The sequence below is a fragment of the Mesoplodon densirostris genome, chromosome 16 (genome assembly GCF_025265405.1).
Source record: "Mesoplodon densirostris isolate mMesDen1 chromosome 16, mMesDen1 primary haplotype, whole genome shotgun sequence".
In the NCBI taxonomy this organism is placed as follows: domain Eukaryota; kingdom Metazoa; phylum Chordata; class Mammalia; order Artiodactyla; family Ziphiidae; genus Mesoplodon; species Mesoplodon densirostris.
In genome coordinates this window covers 6,744,618-6,764,073 of record NC_082676.1, presented here as the reverse complement: position 1 = coordinate 6,764,073, position 19,456 = coordinate 6,744,618, and the positions used below count along the sequence as shown (strand labels likewise).

At 44.9% G+C, this 19,456-nt stretch overlaps 1 protein-coding gene across 2 annotated transcripts; it reads right to left on the bottom strand.

Annotated features, from left to right (window-relative positions):
- Positions 1–891: 891 nt before the first annotated feature.
- On the bottom strand, positions 892–19,429 carry AURKA (aurora kinase A). 2 transcript variants are annotated; one of them, XM_060079325.1, is made up of 10 exons: positions 19,328–19,413; positions 16,957–17,105; positions 15,418–15,461; positions 12,634–12,913; positions 10,585–10,639; positions 9,297–9,488; positions 8,366–8,504; positions 3,702–3,850; positions 1,675–1,849; positions 892–1,533 (listed from the first exon to the last, which is right to left on the bottom strand). In XM_060079325.1, exons 2-10 carry the CDS (start codon positions 17,048–17,050, stop codon positions 1,354–1,356), a joined length of 1,308 nt encoding a protein of 435 aa, XP_059935308.1. In that variant the 5' UTR covers positions 17,051–17,105; positions 19,328–19,413; the 3' UTR covers positions 892–1,353. The 2 variants fall into 2 exon arrangements, with proteins under 2 accessions (XP_059935308.1, XP_059935309.1); XM_060079326.1 differs by lacking the exon at positions 16,957–17,105 and having other exon boundaries at positions 19,328–19,429.
- Between the last annotated feature and the right edge of the window lie 27 nt (positions 19,430–19,456).

Sequence of the window (19,456 nt, the reverse complement as noted above, 5' to 3'; positions counted from 1 at the left end):
AGACTGTGGGAACCAAAAGCTCCTTTGTCCCAAGGGGGCTAACTGGACACAGTTTTACTCAGTTCTTAAGTTTCCACGACTACTTCGGCAACTCTGACATGGAAGCGTATAGCCACGTCCTTCTGTGTAGACATTTCTGATCTCTGTAGGCCTCTTGCACTGAAAGTCGGCCAGGAAAGCATATTTCCTCTCCTAGTTCTAAGTTCAACACTTCCACCTTTGCCTTCATCATGGTCAAGTTCACCATCTTTGGTTGATGCACAGATGTTGGCAGCTAGAAATACGTCACTTTACGTGATAGGAACACATAGAACCTGAGACCAGCTCCTCTCATGGCACCTCCTCATTTCTAGGCCAAGAGTGAACAGGTGGTGAAAAGAATTACCCATGCACTGCAGACAGGTGTATTTGTGGACTCAGGTTTCAAGTTCACACAGATGCCACAACTCCAGTGTGTCCCATGGGAAGCAGCCTCTGCCGGCTGTACTGCAGGGGCAGCAGGCGTCCACTTTATAAGCCATGATGAACACTGACGTGCCCAGACCCAAGTACGGCTGGGGAGGAGGGATTCCGTGTAGGCAAACACTCCACCACCAGAGAATCAAGACAAAAGCCACACTTGGAAAATCCATTTGCCAAGAACTGGTTCACCCCACGTGTGAAGCCCTTTGCCATCCTGTTGAGAACACAGTCAGAGGCCAGAGCTGGGCAGGTGTGGATGTGGAGGACTCCTCCCCTCCGTCCGGACCACCTGCAGCTCTGGTGGTCCCCCAGAGGCCCCCCCGCTCAGTCTCACCAGGAGGCAAGCGGCTGAGGACCAACAAGCAGGCTCGGCGGGGGTACTGGACGGACACTGAGAGCGGTCCTAAAGGAATGCCATGGAGGTAAAAATACAAGTCTATACCAAAGTCTTTATTTTAACATTTAAAAGAAAGAATCACATGTTCATTCCGACAGCTTTACCAGACTGGGCCACCCGATAAGTTACACGCACACAGGGACTTGGAAAGTTATTGCACAGATTTTCAACGGGTCGAGTCAGGACCAAGCAGCCGCCCTACCCCACAGCCAGGCTGCAAGTCCATCTTCCACAAGGACACCTTACTCAAAACAGGCTGCGGGGTGGCTGCACTTGAACCTTGCCTCCAGACTGATTATATAGCCACGGCTCCCACTGCAGTGTCGTGTCTGCAGAGGCGGAGCTCTGAACTGGGAGGCCGAGCACTGCCTGCTCATCAACAGTGTTTCCTGTAGCATCTCGATGGCGGGCAGGCAGCAGGGAGATACGCCAGCAGCCTGTTCCAGGCAGATTATCAGCAGCCCTGTCTCAAGGATTTCTGCCCCCAAAGATTCTTAAGATTGTTTGCTAGCTGATTCTTTTTTTTGACTACTCGATGGTTTTGAATTTGCCGTGATCCAGGGGTGTTCAAGTACTTCTTTGAGGGTGGGCCGCTGGCTGGGATTATGCTTCAGCAGTCTGGAAATGAGGTCCCTGGCTCCCTCTGGCACAAAGTCAGGGAATGTGAATTCCACCTGGGTAAGTGTACAATAAGTGACAGAGTCACAAACGTGGCTAAGAGAGAACAGGATAAATACTCAGATCGTAGCCTAAAGTCAAGGCTGATAAGGAAGGAGTTCTAACAGAATGATGGGCCCTTTCTAGTGATGTCTTACCCGTGATATTCTTTTGTAGGTCTCTTGGTATGTGTTTGCCTCAAAAGGAGGCTTCCCAACTAGAAATTCATAGCAAAGCACCCCAAGGCTCCAGAGATCCACCTTCTCATCATGCATCCGGCCTTCAATCATCTCAGGCGGCAAGTAGTCCAGGGTACCGCAGAGGGTGGTTCTCCTAAAAACGGAGACAGGTTCAGGTTGACGTGCTTCTGTTTCTGATGCACAACAGCTGCTCAAAATCACCAACCATTACACTAACGTTGAGTGCTTTTCCTAGGCTAGATCCTGTGCTACGAAGCAGGTACTATTATAAATCCCCACTTTTAGACAGGGAGATGGACAAGATCTCACAGCTAGCAATCAAGCTGCACTCCAAATCTGTCCAACTCCAGACCTTCCTTAAATGATATAAAATATAGGATTTAAAGTATCACCACTATAAAATTTTGTGGACAACTAGGGAAATTTGAACATGGACTAAATAGCAGATATTAACAAGGCTGTTAATTTTCTCAGGCGTGATAATGGTTGTGATTATACAGGACAATGTCCTTATTTTTAGGACATGCACACTGAAGCACTCAAAGGACAAAGCACGTTGTCTGCAACTTATAAGTAGACGACACACCCAACATGGCAAAATGTTAACAACTATTTGAGTGTAGGCACTGGATAGACAGGTGACCAATTCAGCACGTCTGTATGTTGTTTTTATAACAGAGGTTGGAAACAAACATCAAAACAGGAGCAAAGACCATGCAGGTTTTGCTGGTTTATATCAGTTATTCTTTGCCTGGTGCCCAGTGAGCGCACAAATGCTCGCTCGACTGCATGGTGACCCAGGATTAAGGAGCTACCTCTCCAGACATCTAGCCTCTCTTCACCACTGAGATTCAGGAGACGGCCCGAATCGGGGGGTTCTCAAATGACAGCACAATATCGCAGGAGCTCTTACAGTTACCAAGGTACGGGAGGCGAGGAAAAGTGACCAACATTTATAGTGTCCTCTTCAGAAAAGGATCGGCTACCTTTCCTATCACGATGACACCACTAGGAGGGTTAAGGTACAGTTTAGCCCTGCGATGCCACAAGCCAGGTGCCAACAGCTCCCACCCGCAGCAGACCAGCAGGTTTTTGTTTTTTTTTTTTAAACAGAGACTGCAGCAGCAGGTTCAGTGCCTTGCTGGAAACAGTTAGGAGTGGTCTGTAACAAAAACAGAGCTCCCCACGCCCAATGGCATCTATTTTAGACCATACAATTTTTTTCAACTGGCTTTAAGGTAATCTGGCTAAAACTTTTTAAAGACCTACCCCAAAGTCGACAAACTCTTATTGGTGGATGTATGCTTTTAAATGCCCCACTTCACACGTGGTTCCAAAAGCTCATTTAAACTCCACTTAAATTTTAAAAAGGAGAAAATGTTTTAGCTCCGTTGACAAAGTTCACTTAAATTGTTTCATTAGGTTGATCTCTCCACTTTAAGAGGAGACAGGAAAGGACTGTTCTGTTGACAAACAGAGGACGAAAGAATCTTTGCCCCCCACCCTGAAAGCTCCATCCAAACCAGTCTGGTTCCTTTAAGTTCCCTGAAGAACCGTGCTCTTGGTTCTAGATCTTTGCAAGCGATGCCCTCAGAAACTTCTGTCTCCTGGTCCGGGAAGCAGTGGAGTCTCCCTCACACCAGTCAGTCAGGTGTTACTGCCCCTATACACATGCTGCACTTCACCTGTCATACACCTGTCATATCTTTTACTTATTTGTCCCCTTCATTAGTCTCTAAGGACATTATGCATCTTTTAACCCCAGGCTTAGGACAGGATAAACAGCCCAAAATGGCTGCAGAATAAAAATGTTCTTGAAGACACTAGTTTACTATCAGGCCTAAATTACACCAAAGTACGTGTGTCAGTTACCTGCCCCAACTCAGCACACATCTATACTTTACGTATTTTACTATTTAGCTCATGATTAGCCCCTGGGCTTTTGCTAAACCAAACAAACAAGTTCCACGTCTGAAGTTACATACCTGGAGGATGGGGCATGTACTGACCACCCAAAATCTGCAATCTTAAGCTCTCCGGATGATCCAAGGAGCAGGTTCTCTGGCTTAATGTCTCTATGAATAACTCTCTTTGAATGACAGTAAGACAGGGCATTTGCCAATTCTGTGATATACTATTCAAAAAAAAAAAAAAGTATTGAAAGTCTGTGTTTTAGATTTACATAACACAATTTTAGACATCTCTTCTGAAAGGAAACCCAACATAGATTTTAACATGTTTCGTAGATTTTTAAAGCCAAAACTAGAGACAATGGATGACTCTACAAGAAAACAAACCAATTTAGTGTGCAGCATTAAGTACAAGTGATTCTGTGCTACGTTATTTGCTCACACAGCAGATGTGATATTGAAAGACAGGAAAACACCAAGACAGCACTACATCCCCACGTGGCAATATATGGCCCAGCAGCAATGAATTAAGACAATATTGAAAAAACTGGTATAAATTAGGGAGTCAGACGTGTAAACGGTTTTTAACATTTAAAACAAAAACTCTTAAGTACAGACCATTCCCATTTTTAAACCAAGGCCAATTTACAACAAAAGGATTTGTCTGAAGCTAAAATTCTACTCTAAGAGCACCGGAGGAAAAAAATCCTGAACAATAAACTGAGAGCAGCTGTCCTGGCACGTTAAGTAGTGGGCTAAATTTGGTGACACACTACATAGTAATTCATTAGTCAGCTTCAAAGTACACAAGCAAGTCAGTCCTCTCGTTCGTTTTGTTTCCATTTCAACTAAAAGATCTAGCAAGCAGGTCCAGAATTTGCTTTAACATATAAATAAGAATGGTTTTATAGTATACTGAAAGAATATATTTAGCTCTGACTTAAGTTAGAGAAGTGTTTGTTTCCCAAAAGTAACTCTAGACAGGACTGAACATTATTTTATACTAAAAAAGGTGTACTAAACAAATGGGTAGAAACCAGATGTTATCGTCAGAAAGGACATTTTTCATTATTTTCAGCCAAAGCCAGAGACCAAAATTTAGACCATAATAAACTGAAAGTGAAGGCAAAGAAAGCTCGTCTCCTGCACCAAAGTTGGGTTGATGATGCTCTAGGAGCACACGTTACAATTCCGGGGGGCAACAGGCTGTGCCTGCTCAAACCTCGGCAAGAACCAGAGCTCTCTGGCACCCAGCTCCCTCCACACCTCCCACGTTAGACTGTGGGTACACATAAAGGTCCCTAACACTTCTCTAGAATGTTTTATTTTAATTAATCAGAAAAGAAAAACAGGTGCATATATATATCTCTAAACTACTAAGGAATCTAGAAAGAACCAATCTTTTCTTTCAAAGAGCTATCTGTTTACACCAAAGTAAACTCCATCTGCACTGAAGAAAACTGAGTACTACAAATAGTAATTGTCAATTAAATAAGAAACTAGTTTGGTTAACTAATATTTAAAAAGCAAATAAAATAGATTCCTACTTACCCAAAGGGCAAATATTTAAGTTTAAAATAGTACGTCCTCGTTGCACAGACAGGACCGGAGGGTCATTCACCAATAGTGCTGTGATTTCAGCAGAAGATAAAAGTAAAACCACCTGAACTTAATGCCACTTACATGAATGCCAAAAAGAAAATGAGTGTACATACTACCCAGAGACCTCCACCAAGAAACAGAACAAAGTAACCACCATTCAACAGGCCCATCATCGGCTAATTCAACAAAAAACAGCCCAAATTAAGACTCAGCTTCTTCAAACAATTTTCACACAATAAAGGAGAGTAGAATTCGTGGGGGGGCAAAACAAAAACCTGATAATGTTGAACTTTATTAAGATTAACAACGTCTGCCCCCGGGGCTTCCCTGGTGGCGCAGTGGTTGAGAATCTGCCTGCCAATGCAGGGGACACGGGTTCGAGCTCTGGTCCGGGAAGATCCCACATGCCACGGAGCAACTAGGCCCGTGAGCCACAACTACTGAGCCTGCGCATCTGGAGCCTGTGCTCCACAACAAGAGAGGCCGCGACAGTGAGAGGCCCGCGCACCGCGATGAAGAGTGGGCCCCCGGCTCGCCGCAACTGGAGAAAGCCCTCGCACAGAAATGAAGACGCAACACAGCCAAAAAAAAAAAAAAAAAAAGTCTGCCCCTGAAAAACACAGTTAAGAGAATAAAAACACGAGCCACAGACTGGGAGAAAACGTGATAAAGGACACATATCACAAATACACACGAACCCTTAAAACTCAGTAAGACAACAACAAAAATATTTAATGGGCAAAAGATCTGAAGAAACACCTCAAAGATGATATACAGATGACAAACACATTAAAAGATGCTCAGGGCCTCCCTGGTGGCGCAGTGGTTAAGAGTCCGCCTGCCGATGCAGGGGATACGGGTTCGTGCCCCGGTCCGGGAGGATCCCATATGCCGCGGAGCGGCTGGGCCCGTGAGCCATGGCCGCTGGGCCTGCGCATCCGGAGCCTGTGCTCCGCAACGGGAGAGGCCACAACAGTGAGAGGCCCGCATACCGCAAAAAGAAAAAAAAAAAAAAAAAAAAAAAAAGATGCTCAACATTGTAGGTCATTAGAGAACTGCAAATTAAAACAGTGAGGCATCACTGTACACCTACTGGAATGACTGAAATCCAAAAAGCTCACCACCACCAGCTGCTGGTAAGGAGCAACAGGAACTCTCATTCATGGGTGGGAATGCCAGGATGGTGTATCCATTTTGGGAGACAGTTTAACAGTTTCTTAAAAGCTAAATGTAGTCTTACCATACAAGCCAGCAATCGCACCCCTAAGTATTTACCCAGCCAGTTTGAAAACCTATGTCCCACAAAAACCTGCATGCAATTGTTTATAGCAGCTTTACTCGTAATCACCGAAAACTGGAAGAAACCAAGATGCCCTTCAGTAGGTGAAGAGATAATAATGGAACAGTATTCACCAATAGAAAGAAATGAGCTATCAAACCCTAAAAAGATACAGATGAATCTCAAATGCATACAGTTGTTTCCCACAGGGTAACTGGTTAACAATGCTACCACTACACATGAACACTGGAATTGAACAGATAAATGGATGGCGGAGGGTGGAACCCAAGTTTCTCAATGTTGGGGTGGAGGTTACAGATAAGCAAGGGAGGAGGGTAAAATGATCCATGCGATGATGGACTCATGTTTTGCTTAATATAGATACGGATGGATAAATATAGAAATACTTTTAGATACATGCATTTACATGGATTACTATACCCATATTTCCTTGCTTTCTGTCAGCTGAAAGCCTAGAAGTAATGACACTCAGTAGCAATGGTCATATCCAGCGCCCAGATCTTGGTTTCTAATAACATTTTCCAGTAAAAGGAACCAAAGCTCCGTGGAGAAATAACAAATTCTAAGACGGGGATAGGAAATGTACAAGATGAAGCTGGAACATCTTGTAGCACCAGGAAACAAGAAAGTGCTTTTACATGCACGCACACACACAATGATAGGGACATATCCAAAGGACACAGGAACCACGAGAGAGCTCCCAGTGGCCAAAACTGGAACAATGAGAGCAAAGTGGTATTAGATTATACTCAATGTATAAAATAATCCATAAGTCCATGTTAATAAAGGATTGACTACATTTTCTGACTATTTTAACATCACTGTGCCTTTGGTGTGGATATCTGTTGTTGTTATATGTCTTTTATGTCTATGGATTAATTTTGTCTGGTGAATCAAAGGATTTATATCATTTATCAAATTTGGAAAATTCCCAGCCATTATCACTTCAAACATTACCTTCTGCCCATTTCTCTATTATTTTTTCCTTCAGGATTACAAAATTTATTACCAAATTTATATAAGAAGTAAACATTACTTCCAAATGTCAAAAATAAATAAATAAAAATGAGTGAGTAAATAAATAGTGGAGAATAGAGAAATATCTGGTACAGAATTCCAAATAACTTATGTCGATACCCTGCCCTATAGGAGATGAAACATAACCCCCCATGGGCTGTTCCTCTGAAAGGACAGAGCATGCAAAGGGAGAAAAAGAGTAACTTTACAGTGGAGAAACCTGACAAACACTACCTCAGCCAGGTGGTCAAGGCCGACGCTCAGGGATGAGCCAGGTTAATAGTATGTACCCTTGATATGAGAATGCATTTTACCTCTGATCTTCCTCTCAAAAACCCATAACCCTAATCTAATCATGAGACACTAAAGAAATCTGGATGAAGTATGGATTTCAGTCAATAGTTATGTACCAGTATTGGTTCATTAGTTATGACAACTGTACCACACTGATAAAATATAAATAGGAGAAATTAGGTGTGTATTAATAGGAAAAAGTAAGTCTGTACTATCTTCAGTTATTCTATAAGTCTAAAAACTAATCTAAAACAAATTTTTCTTTTTTTTTTTTAAAGGGAGCAACTATACATTTCCACAGAAACAGCTGTGGAAACCAACCACAATATTCCATTTGGTACCTGATTTTATCTGTATATAAAAGGTACACCTAAGCTATTTTGATTTTTCCATTTCAAATATTTGATCTGATTAAGCTATCTTCCCATGAGACAAAACCCCCTCTATTATATAATGAAAGGTACACTGCTAGGTAGGACAGGTATAGAGGAAACAGAACTAGTCTGGACAACAAATGAAAACTTACAGTAGCAGTTCTCTGCTCATCAAACTTTGACAGTTTCTGAAGTTCTCTATAGACAGCTCCGAGGGGTGCATATTCCAGAATTAGGTAGACTCTGGTAGCATCATGGAAATAACCATACAGCCTGAGAATATTTGGATGCCTGCAACGAAGGATGAACACTCTAACACCTGGTTTTGGAGCTGATATGTACTGAGTATCAAACAAATCCTCATGTGAAACCAGTGGTGAAAACTGCTGCTGGCCACAGATCCCACCTTCCACCCCCCTTGAGAATTTGAAACTACAGACCCACTGTAAGAAAAAGATGTACACTGCTATCAATTTACATGCATTTCAAGGTATTAATGGACCTTGGGTTTAGTTAAGACTATTGCCTTCCTTTAGGCCATCTATATTCTTAGGTGGGGAAAGAATTCAGATAAATATTAAGTCTCTGCAAATTGGGAAAAAAAAAAAAAAGACATGGCATTCCCACAGTAGTTGAAACCCAAATACCATGAGACAGACAACACAGGCAGTGTTCACGAATGGCACAGGATGTGCTGCTGACAACTTTGGGCAGCTGAGCACAGGCTATCTGTTTTTTTGTTTTGCTTTTTTTTTTTTTTTTAATTCACTGAAAGCAAAAAGAACAAGATCCACTGGCCAAAGTCAACCTGTAGGCTGCCAGTTTGCAACCTGGACTCAGAATAAAAGGTATCATTCCCTTTAATTATCCACCAAAACAAAACAAAACAAGAACACCTCCGGTAAATTACTCCATCAACAAAACAAACCTTCAAGCGATTTTTCAGGACCTCGGCACTTAAGTCTAGTGAATTTAGTCACTCTCTGCAGTACTACAGAGCCAGCCTTCTACAAAGAAGTTTACAGTCATTTAACTCTTAAAGTTCTGTACACCACTCTCCTGGACATCAATCTGAAAACTTACCTAAGGTGGGACTGTATTTCTACTTCCCTCCTCAGCTGATGCTCAACTCCTGCTTTCTCCAACTGAGCTTTAAATAATACCTTAAGAGCCAGGATAAACTTGCTTTGTTTTTCTCTCGCCAAGTAAACATTACCAAACTTCCCTTTACCCAGCGGACGACCAATTTCAAAATCTTCCAAAGCCCACTGCCTTCTAGGAAAGAATTGAACATTTTAAAATGTGAAGAAAACACATCTTTTCTAACAATGTATATTAGTGAGTAGTAGACATCCTGTAAATTTTATATTCAAAGTTGTATTGAGTATGTACTCTCTGCAAGAACCAAACCAATAACCACAATTAATGAGTCACCACAGACATTAAGCCCCCATGCCCCCACCCGCCATCAGCTGAGTGACTCTGTGACGAGGAACAACCTGGACTGTTAGAGCTGAAGCACTCACTGGAAAGTGTCCCAAGGCAGTACTACGCTCTGGAGCACAGACCTATTAACAACAACACTTAGGACCATAAGAAGGATTAGATGAGTAATTGGAGAGGGAAAAATGCTGCAGAACCACCTGCGAGCCTCTTTCAAACCAAGCACAGCCTCCTCCAGCCCCGGAGATGTGAACATTCTCAGTTGGAGAACAACCACTCTGGTTAAGCAAGCAGGATGGAGGCCACAGGGCAGTGGGGTGAGAACCATTGGATGTAGATTCTCAGAAAGCCTCCGGTAGGCGCTAGAGCAAAAGAGGCTGTGGGTTCATTCCTGGCTCCTATCACATTCTAGAATCTAGACAGTTCAGAGACTGAGAGCAGGGGAAAATACAGCCAAGCTTTATTATGAGGAACAAGTATAATAATTCTATCAAAACTTTCAAAATACTCAGACAGTCATGTATTAGTCCATAGCTCTGCAATAGGACCACATTTTGTTGTTGTTTTTTTTAACTTCCACCTCTTTACTAGAATAGAAAAAAGGATAGAAGCATACATAAACCATATGTAGTAGTTACTTCTGAAGGTAGAGAGGAATTTTTACTTCACACATTTCTGTAACAGATTCATACAAGTCATTTCTAAATTTGGAAAGCAGTAAGAAAAACTCGGGTCCCTAACAAACATCCATCATTAAAATTCCTTCTCCCTGTTTTTAAAGATTGGAAATTTGAAACATCTATATTTTCTAGGTGAAAATACAGTATAAAGACCTATTTTAAAAGTGTTCCCATAACTAAATTTGCAATTACACGGTGTATTCTAGTAGAATGATGGCACAGAACTCTGTAAACAAGATAAAACTTACCTTTTTGATTCTTCATTTTTCTGTTTTGATGCCGCTTCCTTTTCAGGATTATTTCCTAGATAGAGTAAGTTAAAAACCTGTTTTTAGAATAACTATACAGAATAAGTTAAAAATATTTGATTAGAGATGAATCAAAGTATAGCCACCAAAATATTAGTGTATGTCCAGAATGATAGATCTGAACTATTTCTAGTTTTCTTTCTTTCTTTCTTTCTTTCTTTCTTTCTTTCTTTATTTATTTATTTATTTTTGCGGTATGCGGGCCTCTCACTGTTGTGGCCTCTCCCGTTGCGGAGCACAGGCTCCGGATGCGCAGGCCCAGCGGCCATGGCTCACGGGCCCAGTCGCTCCGCGGCATATGGGATCCTCCCAGACCGGGGCACGAACCCGTATCCCCTGCATCGGCAGGCGGACTCTCAACCACTGCGCCACCAGGGAGGCCCTATTTATTTTTTTTAAAAGGGACTTCCCTGGTGGTCCAGTGGTAAATAATTCGCCCTGCAGTGCAGGGGATGCAGGTTCTATCCCTGGTCGGGGAACTAAGATCCCACATGCCGAGGGGCAACTAAGCCCATGCGCCACAACTACTGAGCCCATGCGACCTGGAGCCCGTGCACCACTACTAGAGAAGAGAAAACCAGCGTGCTGCAACGAAAGATCCCGCATGCCTCAACGAAGATCCCGCGTGCCAAAACTAAGACCCAACGCAGCCAAAATAAATAAATAATAAATAAATAAAATATTAAAAAAGACTACTACACTGTAACCTGACTCCTGCCATTTCAAGTCTTTATAGAACTTCGAGAGTAAAGACAAGCAGATACGTATAGCTAGGCCCTTAGATAATCTCCGTGAAGCCTCAGTTTCTAAATGAAGAGCTTCTAAAGCAGAATTACCAATCTTCCCATCCATTACAAGCTCCCATCTCGTCACCTTTTCCCCAGGAGGTGGGCCAGCCAGCTGTCCATTTGTTACAGACAACGTGCAACAAAGCATAAGCCAACCACCACCCTCCTTCCACTGTATTGGTGGCCAAGGGGAAATTACACGGGACATTTCCACTTGTCTATTTCCAGCACTTCAAACTGTTAACAGCAGCACATTTTGCTCTGGTCAGGTATTTGAATTCAGGCCTCAACTGGACTCTTCCCCTCCCTGGTTCACAGTCTCAGTTAAGGCCACCAGTGATAACCCCCCCCCCCATGTCCGGTTTATTGCCCAGTTCTGTCAAGTCTGCATCCTAAGTGAGCTCTCGGATTTGTCTGCACCACTCCATCCTGGCTGTCTTCGAATAAGTTAACACTTCGAAGTCTTAGCTTCCTCCTCCCCAAAACCAAGTTAAAAACCATGGCTGCCTTTGTAGAGTGGTTACGAGTACAGAATGACACAACGCGGATGAAGGAAGCCTGCTGTGTGGGCGCTCACACCTGGTAAATGCTAACTATTAGCACCGACCCGCTCCGCCTAGGTCAGGCCGCTGCCGTATCGGCCCCAAACCACAACGGCTTCCCTCCTATCTGGTACCCCTGGGTCCAGCAACGCTACTCTCCAATTCACGCCCCACATTCAGATGAACCTTCTATAAAGGCAAGTCAGCCCGTCCTCCGCTCAAAAACCTTTCAGCAGCTTCCCAGTGCACACGGGATGGAGCCCCACTCACCGCGGGCAGCAGTGCCCACCTCGACCTGACCTGGCCCGCCTCAGTCCACCCACTCCCCACGCCCGGCACTTCCCTCCACGCCCCAGAACCCTGGAGCTGTTCAGCTCCAAGAGTACCTGCTACAAGAACCCCATCCCTCCCCTCCGCCCCTAATATGCAATCAAAGAACACGGCCCTGGTGCTGTGTCATCCCCGGCTGCCAACTCTTCCTTGAGGGTGGGAGTCCGGCCTGGCCCACAGGAGACACTGGTACTTCACCCGGACACCAGATTTTCTCCCCATCCTCAGTAGAACGTGACGTAAAAGCTAGGGTTCCAAACAATAAACACACTTGCTTTTTTAGCAACTAAAAAGAACGGCTCTCCAAAGAGCCTCAGAGCGCCGATTACCAGGTGCTGGGAGCTGGGGCTGCTCGCTCTTTTGGGTATTACTCAGTGGCCTGGAGACAGGACGAGGGGCGCTGGCTGCCTGCGCCGGCTTCTGCTTCAGGGGCTGTACGGGTTTTTGGCTGGAGACAAGCTTTTGCACTTGTGAAGGAACACGCTGCGAGGAATTTGAAGGACACAAGACCCGCTGAGCCTGGCCACTGTTCGCAGACACCGGATTCTGAGAAGGAAATTGCTGAGTCACCGGAACACGTTTTGGGCCATCACCAAGTGGAACTGTCGTCTAGATTGGGGAGGAAAAAGGAACTTTATGGTCTCCATGATCGAAAGCTGAATATCATGAGAATATTCCAAAAGTCTGTTTTCCAATATAAGAAAATGAGTGTCACTCACTGATAACAGACGGAAGGGGAAAGCGATTTAATCAGCACTTCCAGAGCATACAGTCAGTATACGGCTGCAACACCTGAATGACACCGCCTCCCCTTCCCCAACAGCCACCCCTAGAAAGCACGCCCCCATAAACAAATGCTTGTGAACTAACTTTCATCGGAAAAGGGAGGCGTTAAACACTAAGAATTCACAATGACTTGGGAATGATTATTTAGCAAGAAGCTGCAATTTGGAAACTTTATACCAAAATCCCAATTCCAACAACATTTCTTTGACAATACCTATGTTTAGAAAAAAGACTGAAAGAAATACATCAAAATATTCAACAGTGATTTTTTTTAATTAATTAATTAATTAATTAATTTTTGGCTGTGTTGGGTCTTCATTTCTGTGTGAGGGCTTTCTCTAGTTGCGGCAAGCGGGGGCCACTCTTCATGGCGGTGCGTGGGCCTCTGTTGTTGCGGAGCACAGGCTCCAGACGCACAGGCTCAGTAGTTGGGGCGCACAGGCCTAGTTGCTCCGCGGCATGTGGGATCTTCCCAGACCAGGGCTCAAACCCGTGTCCCCTGCATAGGCAGGCGGATTCTCAACGACTGCGCCACCAGGGAAGCCCTCAACAGTGATTATCTTTGAGTAAAGAAGTTTTGGAGAATTTCTGTACTTGCCAGATTTTCCACAAAAGCTAATTACTACTTTTTTTTTTTTTTACAATAATGACCACAGTTTTAATAGTCCAAAATGCTAATTACTACTGATTTAGTAGTGTTTCAATTTCCAAGTGTTCAATACTGACAAAATGCATCTGAGGCAAAAGACAAAATCAACACAGGCTCTTCAAAAAGTTACTACCAAAATATATTATTTACATGCCTGTAAGTTGGATGTCACACGTTTCTAAAATACTCAAATTCTAAGGCCCTGAGCTAATCAAACACAGGGCAGGGGGCACTTCCTCTAGCTTCAGTGGAGGAAATTTCCTCATCAACAACAGTGCCAGAAGAGAAGCCTCAGAATCCATCACCAGCTTGCTGGTACAAGTGCTTTCCAAGAGAGGGTTTCCAACTTACAGGAAAAAGAGATTTGCTTCTGAAATTAGCAGCATCCACAACACAGCAGACATTCAGGCAGCAAAAAACATTTTAAACATCAAGCAACTTTCTTTTTATATAAATTTATTTATTTATTTATTTTTGGCTATGTTGGGTCTTCATTGCTGCACACGGCCTTTCTCTAGTTGCGGTGCGCAGGCTTCTCATTGCGGTGGCTTCTCTTGTCGCAGAGCACCGGCTCTAGAGCACAGGCTCAGTAGTTGTGGCGCACGGGCTTAGTTGCTCCGCGGCAGCTCGAACCCGTGTCCCCTGCATTGGCAGGCGGATTCTTAACCACTGTGCCACCAGGGAAGTCCCTAGAGCAATTTTTTAAAATGATTTTTATCATCAGAATTGAGAATCAAATACAGTGAACCCATTTAGCCTTTTTCTGGTTGGTCATTTTTACACTTTCAGCCAGTAAAAAAGGCTAAGTATCCATTTTTCGAAGATGAAGACTTCTAAAACCAAACCCCTTCCCTCAAAAAAAAAAAAAACCCCAAAAAACAAGCAGTATTTATATTCTTCTAATTTCCTAGAAGGAAAAAAAAAACCCGGGGATTACTTATATTAAAAGGATCTTTCTGTGAGAGACCCATTCACCTAACTGCTCCACAAATATTCATCAAATGCTAAGTAAGGGCCAAGGGGGGTCTCTCCTCCTGGATTCCAATCTACCCCAAGCTGAACTGAGCACCCCTCCTAGGAATTACTCAGGTTATATGTATATATAGTACGGTCCTGGCTCACACACCTACCCAGAAGGGCTCTAAGTCCTTTAAAGTCAAATACCACGTGCTTTTCACCGTTGTGATCCCTGCACCTGACACAGAACCTGGCTCCAAGTGGGCTCCCGGGAAACGCCCACTGAACTGCTGCTCGACATTCCTCTAAAGCGTGAGCAGAACCAACTATGGCAAAGAAATTAATTTCTGGCAAGCAAGGAAGTGTGGGCAAGTATTAAGCACCTACTACGTACATCATTATCCAGCATGCAATGGAGCAATACAGATACTTAAACAGCTAACTGTAAGACAAAGCAGAGGAAATAAAAGTTACGGTGAAAGAAGCAATGAAGTGTTATTGAATGCGTAGAAAAATGACTAATTCCCACCCAGGAACGTGGTAGAGGGATCTAAAGTTACAACCCAAAGTAAAGGTAAAAAGAATTCTAGATTTAAAAGCCAATCTCAAACAACTATACCCCAATAAAAAATAATAATAATATAAATAAATAATAAAATAAAACCCAATCTCCCTTTGGGTTTTATAAATGTGACTTGAGATTACAGATTATTCTATTTACCTTAGGCCCCAAGATGCTGTTTTCTTTACATTTGTCCATGATGCCTGAAAAGAAAAAAGAACCACCTTTAACTTGTAAAAATCCACCTGCTTCCAAGTGTTATGCGGGATGAGGGTTATAAATCCTGATGAAAAAGCCTCAACATCACACAGAATTTTACATGTTTTGTCATCCAAATGAGGCTGATAAGGGAGCAATGTTTTGTTGCCTGATACCACGTGCAGGCGTGGGGCCCTTCCCCCCACCTCACACACTGCAGCCCGCCCCTCCCCAATACTCAGACTTCACTCCTGAACCGCCCTGTCCTGCCCCGTGGTCTCTCTAATGGACCACTTCCATCACTGTACAAGCCAGCTTCCACACCTGCCGCCTTCAGAATAAAAAAGGTCCTCTTTACCCCAAAACTGACTCAAGCTATGACCACATCTCTGGCCTCCCCTTTCAACAGCAAAGCTCTGCAGGTCTCTACCACTTCCCTCACGCTGCCACAAGCCCCCTCCCACAGGGCTTTTATCCCCACCGCCAGCCCAGCTCCAGACTGACCCCTGCTGTTGCTAAACCCAAAGGTCAATTCTCGGCCTTCCTCGAACGCGCATTCCCTGCGTTCCAGGGGATCCTGCACTCTTTCCACTCCTTTCTTCGCTCAGCTCGCAGATTTGTCTTCACCTCACTGCTGTCCCACCGCAACCGCCTTTGCTGATCAGCCTCACGTGTACCACCAATCTCAGTGTCTGGGGCGACGCCGGAATGGACTCCGCAGGTCTCCATCTACACCTGCCTAGGGCCCCAGGGCTCTGAACATCTTTATCAAGAGACCTCGAATTTGCCTCTCCTGCCCTCCCCTCTCCTGCGACTGCCAGGCTCTCTAACAACCTGCTCAGGATCCCCCAGGAAGGTCTGCCAGGCGTCTCAACCCAACACACCAAATGAAACCTCTTCTCTCCGGCACACTTCTTTTCCCCTTTGCCATGGGGGATGCCCAGAAACACTTCTTTCCCAACTACACTCACTCCCTCGGTGAGCTCATCCCGTCTCCTGGCCTTCAGTACCATCCACAGGCTGAGGATCCCCAAATTTCCATCGGAACTCTGACCACCTGGTAATCTGAGAGCATCTCAATCTTAAACTGTCCCCAACTGAAGTCCTGCTCCCTTCCCCACCCCCATCTCCGGCAACCCGCTCTCTCGGACTGCGGACTGGGCTGCCCCCATCTCAGTAGACAGCAAATCCATCCTGCCAGTTGCTCAAGTCTAAAGTCTTCGCACAATCTTTTACACGGTTCTCCCTCAAACCCCTTATCTGATCCATCAGCATATCTTCAAAATCACTGCTCACAGCCTTTACTACTCCCACCTCGTCAAACCAGTTTTCTCTCCCTGCAATTATTTGCAAAGGGCTCCCAATGGTCACTCTGCTTCCACCCTTCTCCCATTAAGTCCATTCGCAACACTGTGCCCAATGATCCCATTAACAAGTCAGATATATGGTCCTCGGTTCAGAGGCCCCTCATGGTTGCTCAACTCAAATTCAAAATCTTACTTGCACAGGGCTTCCCTGGTGGCGCAGTGGTTGAGAGTCCGCCTGCCGATGCAGGGGATACGGGTTCGTGCCCCGGTCTGGGAAGATCCCACATGCCGCGGAGAGGCTGGGCCCGTGAGCCATGGCCGCTGGGCCTGTGCGTCCGGAGCCTGTGCTCCGCAATGGGGGAGGCCACAACAGTGAGAGGCCCGCGTACAGCAAAAAAAAAAAAAAAAAATCTTACTTGCACATATAGGCCTATAAAGTCTCACAGAATGTGGATCTTGACCACCTCTGTGACCGGATCTCCTCCTCTTGTCTATTGCACACCAGCCATTCAGGGCTCCTCCCTTTCCCTGGCAGAGAAGTCCCCTGCCACAGGGCCTTTGCACTTCCTGTTCCCTCTACCTATGAGGCTCCTCCCTATAACAGAAGTGTGGCTGTTCCTTCATTTCATTCACGCTGAGATGTCCCTTTCAGATCATCTCTCTTTTACTTTTACTTAACACATTACATAACATTATTTGTACTTGTTTACCATCTGAGTCCCCAGACTCAGATACCCAGCTACCTGCTCAGTATCTCTAAAGAAAGTAAGCTCCACAGGAGGAAGAGCTTAGTCCCATTTTGTTCACTGTTACCTCCCCAGAACATGCCTGGCACACAGTATGTACGCTCATCTTTTGGGAATGAATCAATCCATTAACAAAGCAGATCAGTAATAAAAAAAATAGTTTCTAACACTTAGGAAGTGTTAGAATCACTTCCTGTGAGTCAGGCACAACAACCTATCGAGTAAGTAGAACATAAACTCCAAGAAAGCAGAAACCTTTCTCTATTTCTCTTACTCAGATGCTCCCTATATTCTAGAATCCAATCAGAAAGCACTCTTCAGCCCCACACATTCACATCCACTTTATAAGTAATCAGATAACTCCACCTCGAAGACGGGACCAGGCTAAAGAGCCTGGAGTCCTTATATCAAACAGCCATTTAGACATAATAGACAAAAAAGAAAAGGAAATACATTCTCCTATTATGTGAATTTCACACACGCTCTGATGCTTTCTTCACTCTCCCTAACAGTTACAAGCAGCAGGCTCACGAGAGCACACAGGCCAATGAACACTGATTCAACAGTCTTCAACAGAAGCTACAGACATTCACTCCAATGTAATGCACTTTCCTTCTCAGGAAGAACAATAACGGAATGGAACGTGATTCTGATCCAGAAATTCTGGAGAAAGCCGCAAGAAGACTGCTTCTCAGGTGATTCTGGCCTGCAGCCCAGTTCAGGAGTCACATGTCCAGACGACCTGCACAAGGTCCCTGCAGTTCAAACCAGAGATCCTACTAGTCTAAACAGCAAAACAGATTTAATAGCACTGTGGGTTGAGACTTTTCCTTCCTTCATTAAACCTGCAAACGTCTGCACAGATGCAGGAGAGTGGAGAGGAAATGAGTATGTTGCTGAGAAGCATTTAATTCAAAGAACTAGCAAGGTTAAGGATGAGAAGGAAACAGTGAAAGTCAAGGGTGATGGCTACATCTACATCAGGAGGACATGTGCTAGAAATGGAGACTTTCAGGCCCAACCCCAGACCTAACAACTAGATCCTGCATTTCAAAGACACCCCCAGATGACCAGTATGTGGCTGGGCTAGACCACTAGTTCTCAACGAACCATAAGAATCACCTGCAGAGCTTGATATAAATACAGACACCTGAGTCCTACACCCAAGCGCTTCTGATCCCTTAGGTGGGTTCACATTTTTAACAAGGACGCTCAGATAATCCCGATAACGGTAGTCCAAGGTCTATGGTTTGAGAAGCACTGACCCAGGAAGGCTTCTTTGAGGAAGCTAGTTATTCACCCACTCATCCGTCCCGCCCGGACAAGGGCCTTTCCTGGCTAGTCTACCCAAAGTAGCCCCCGGTTCCTAGCGCTCATCCCTAGTGGAAGTTTTGCTAGTTCATCGTCTGTCTCCCCACCCCCCAGAACGTAAACTCCAAGACAGCAAAAACCTTCTGTACTTCCTTACCCAGATGCTCAATCAACACGAGAATCCCATCAGAAAGCACCCCCCAGAGCCTCCCCACCCACGCCACACAACCCAACGCGCTCCAGGTGTTTAATAAACACCTGGCGGCATGTTACAGGGCGTCTAGGGACCCAGGAGCTGATGGGAGGGCGCTGGAAAAGCACGGGGGGACGCAGGGAGGAACGGGGTGGGGAACGCAGGGAGGAACTGGGGGACCAAGGGAGGCTTTCTCGCCCCGACCCTCCCCTCGCCGGCCCAGCAGCCCCAAAGACCGCTTCCCTCCCACCCACCCCCAAAGGCCACCCAGGGTCCTCCAGCCCGCCCCACAGAGATGCCCCAGGTCTACGTACCTACGGCCTCCCACCTCCAACCCGAAGCCTCCGAGTCCTCCTGAGAGCTCAGCCGTTAGGAGTCAAAGTCTTCATTTTAAATAGGAGTTAAACCCTCGAACCCGAAAGCTGATTGGTCGGGGCTAGAGA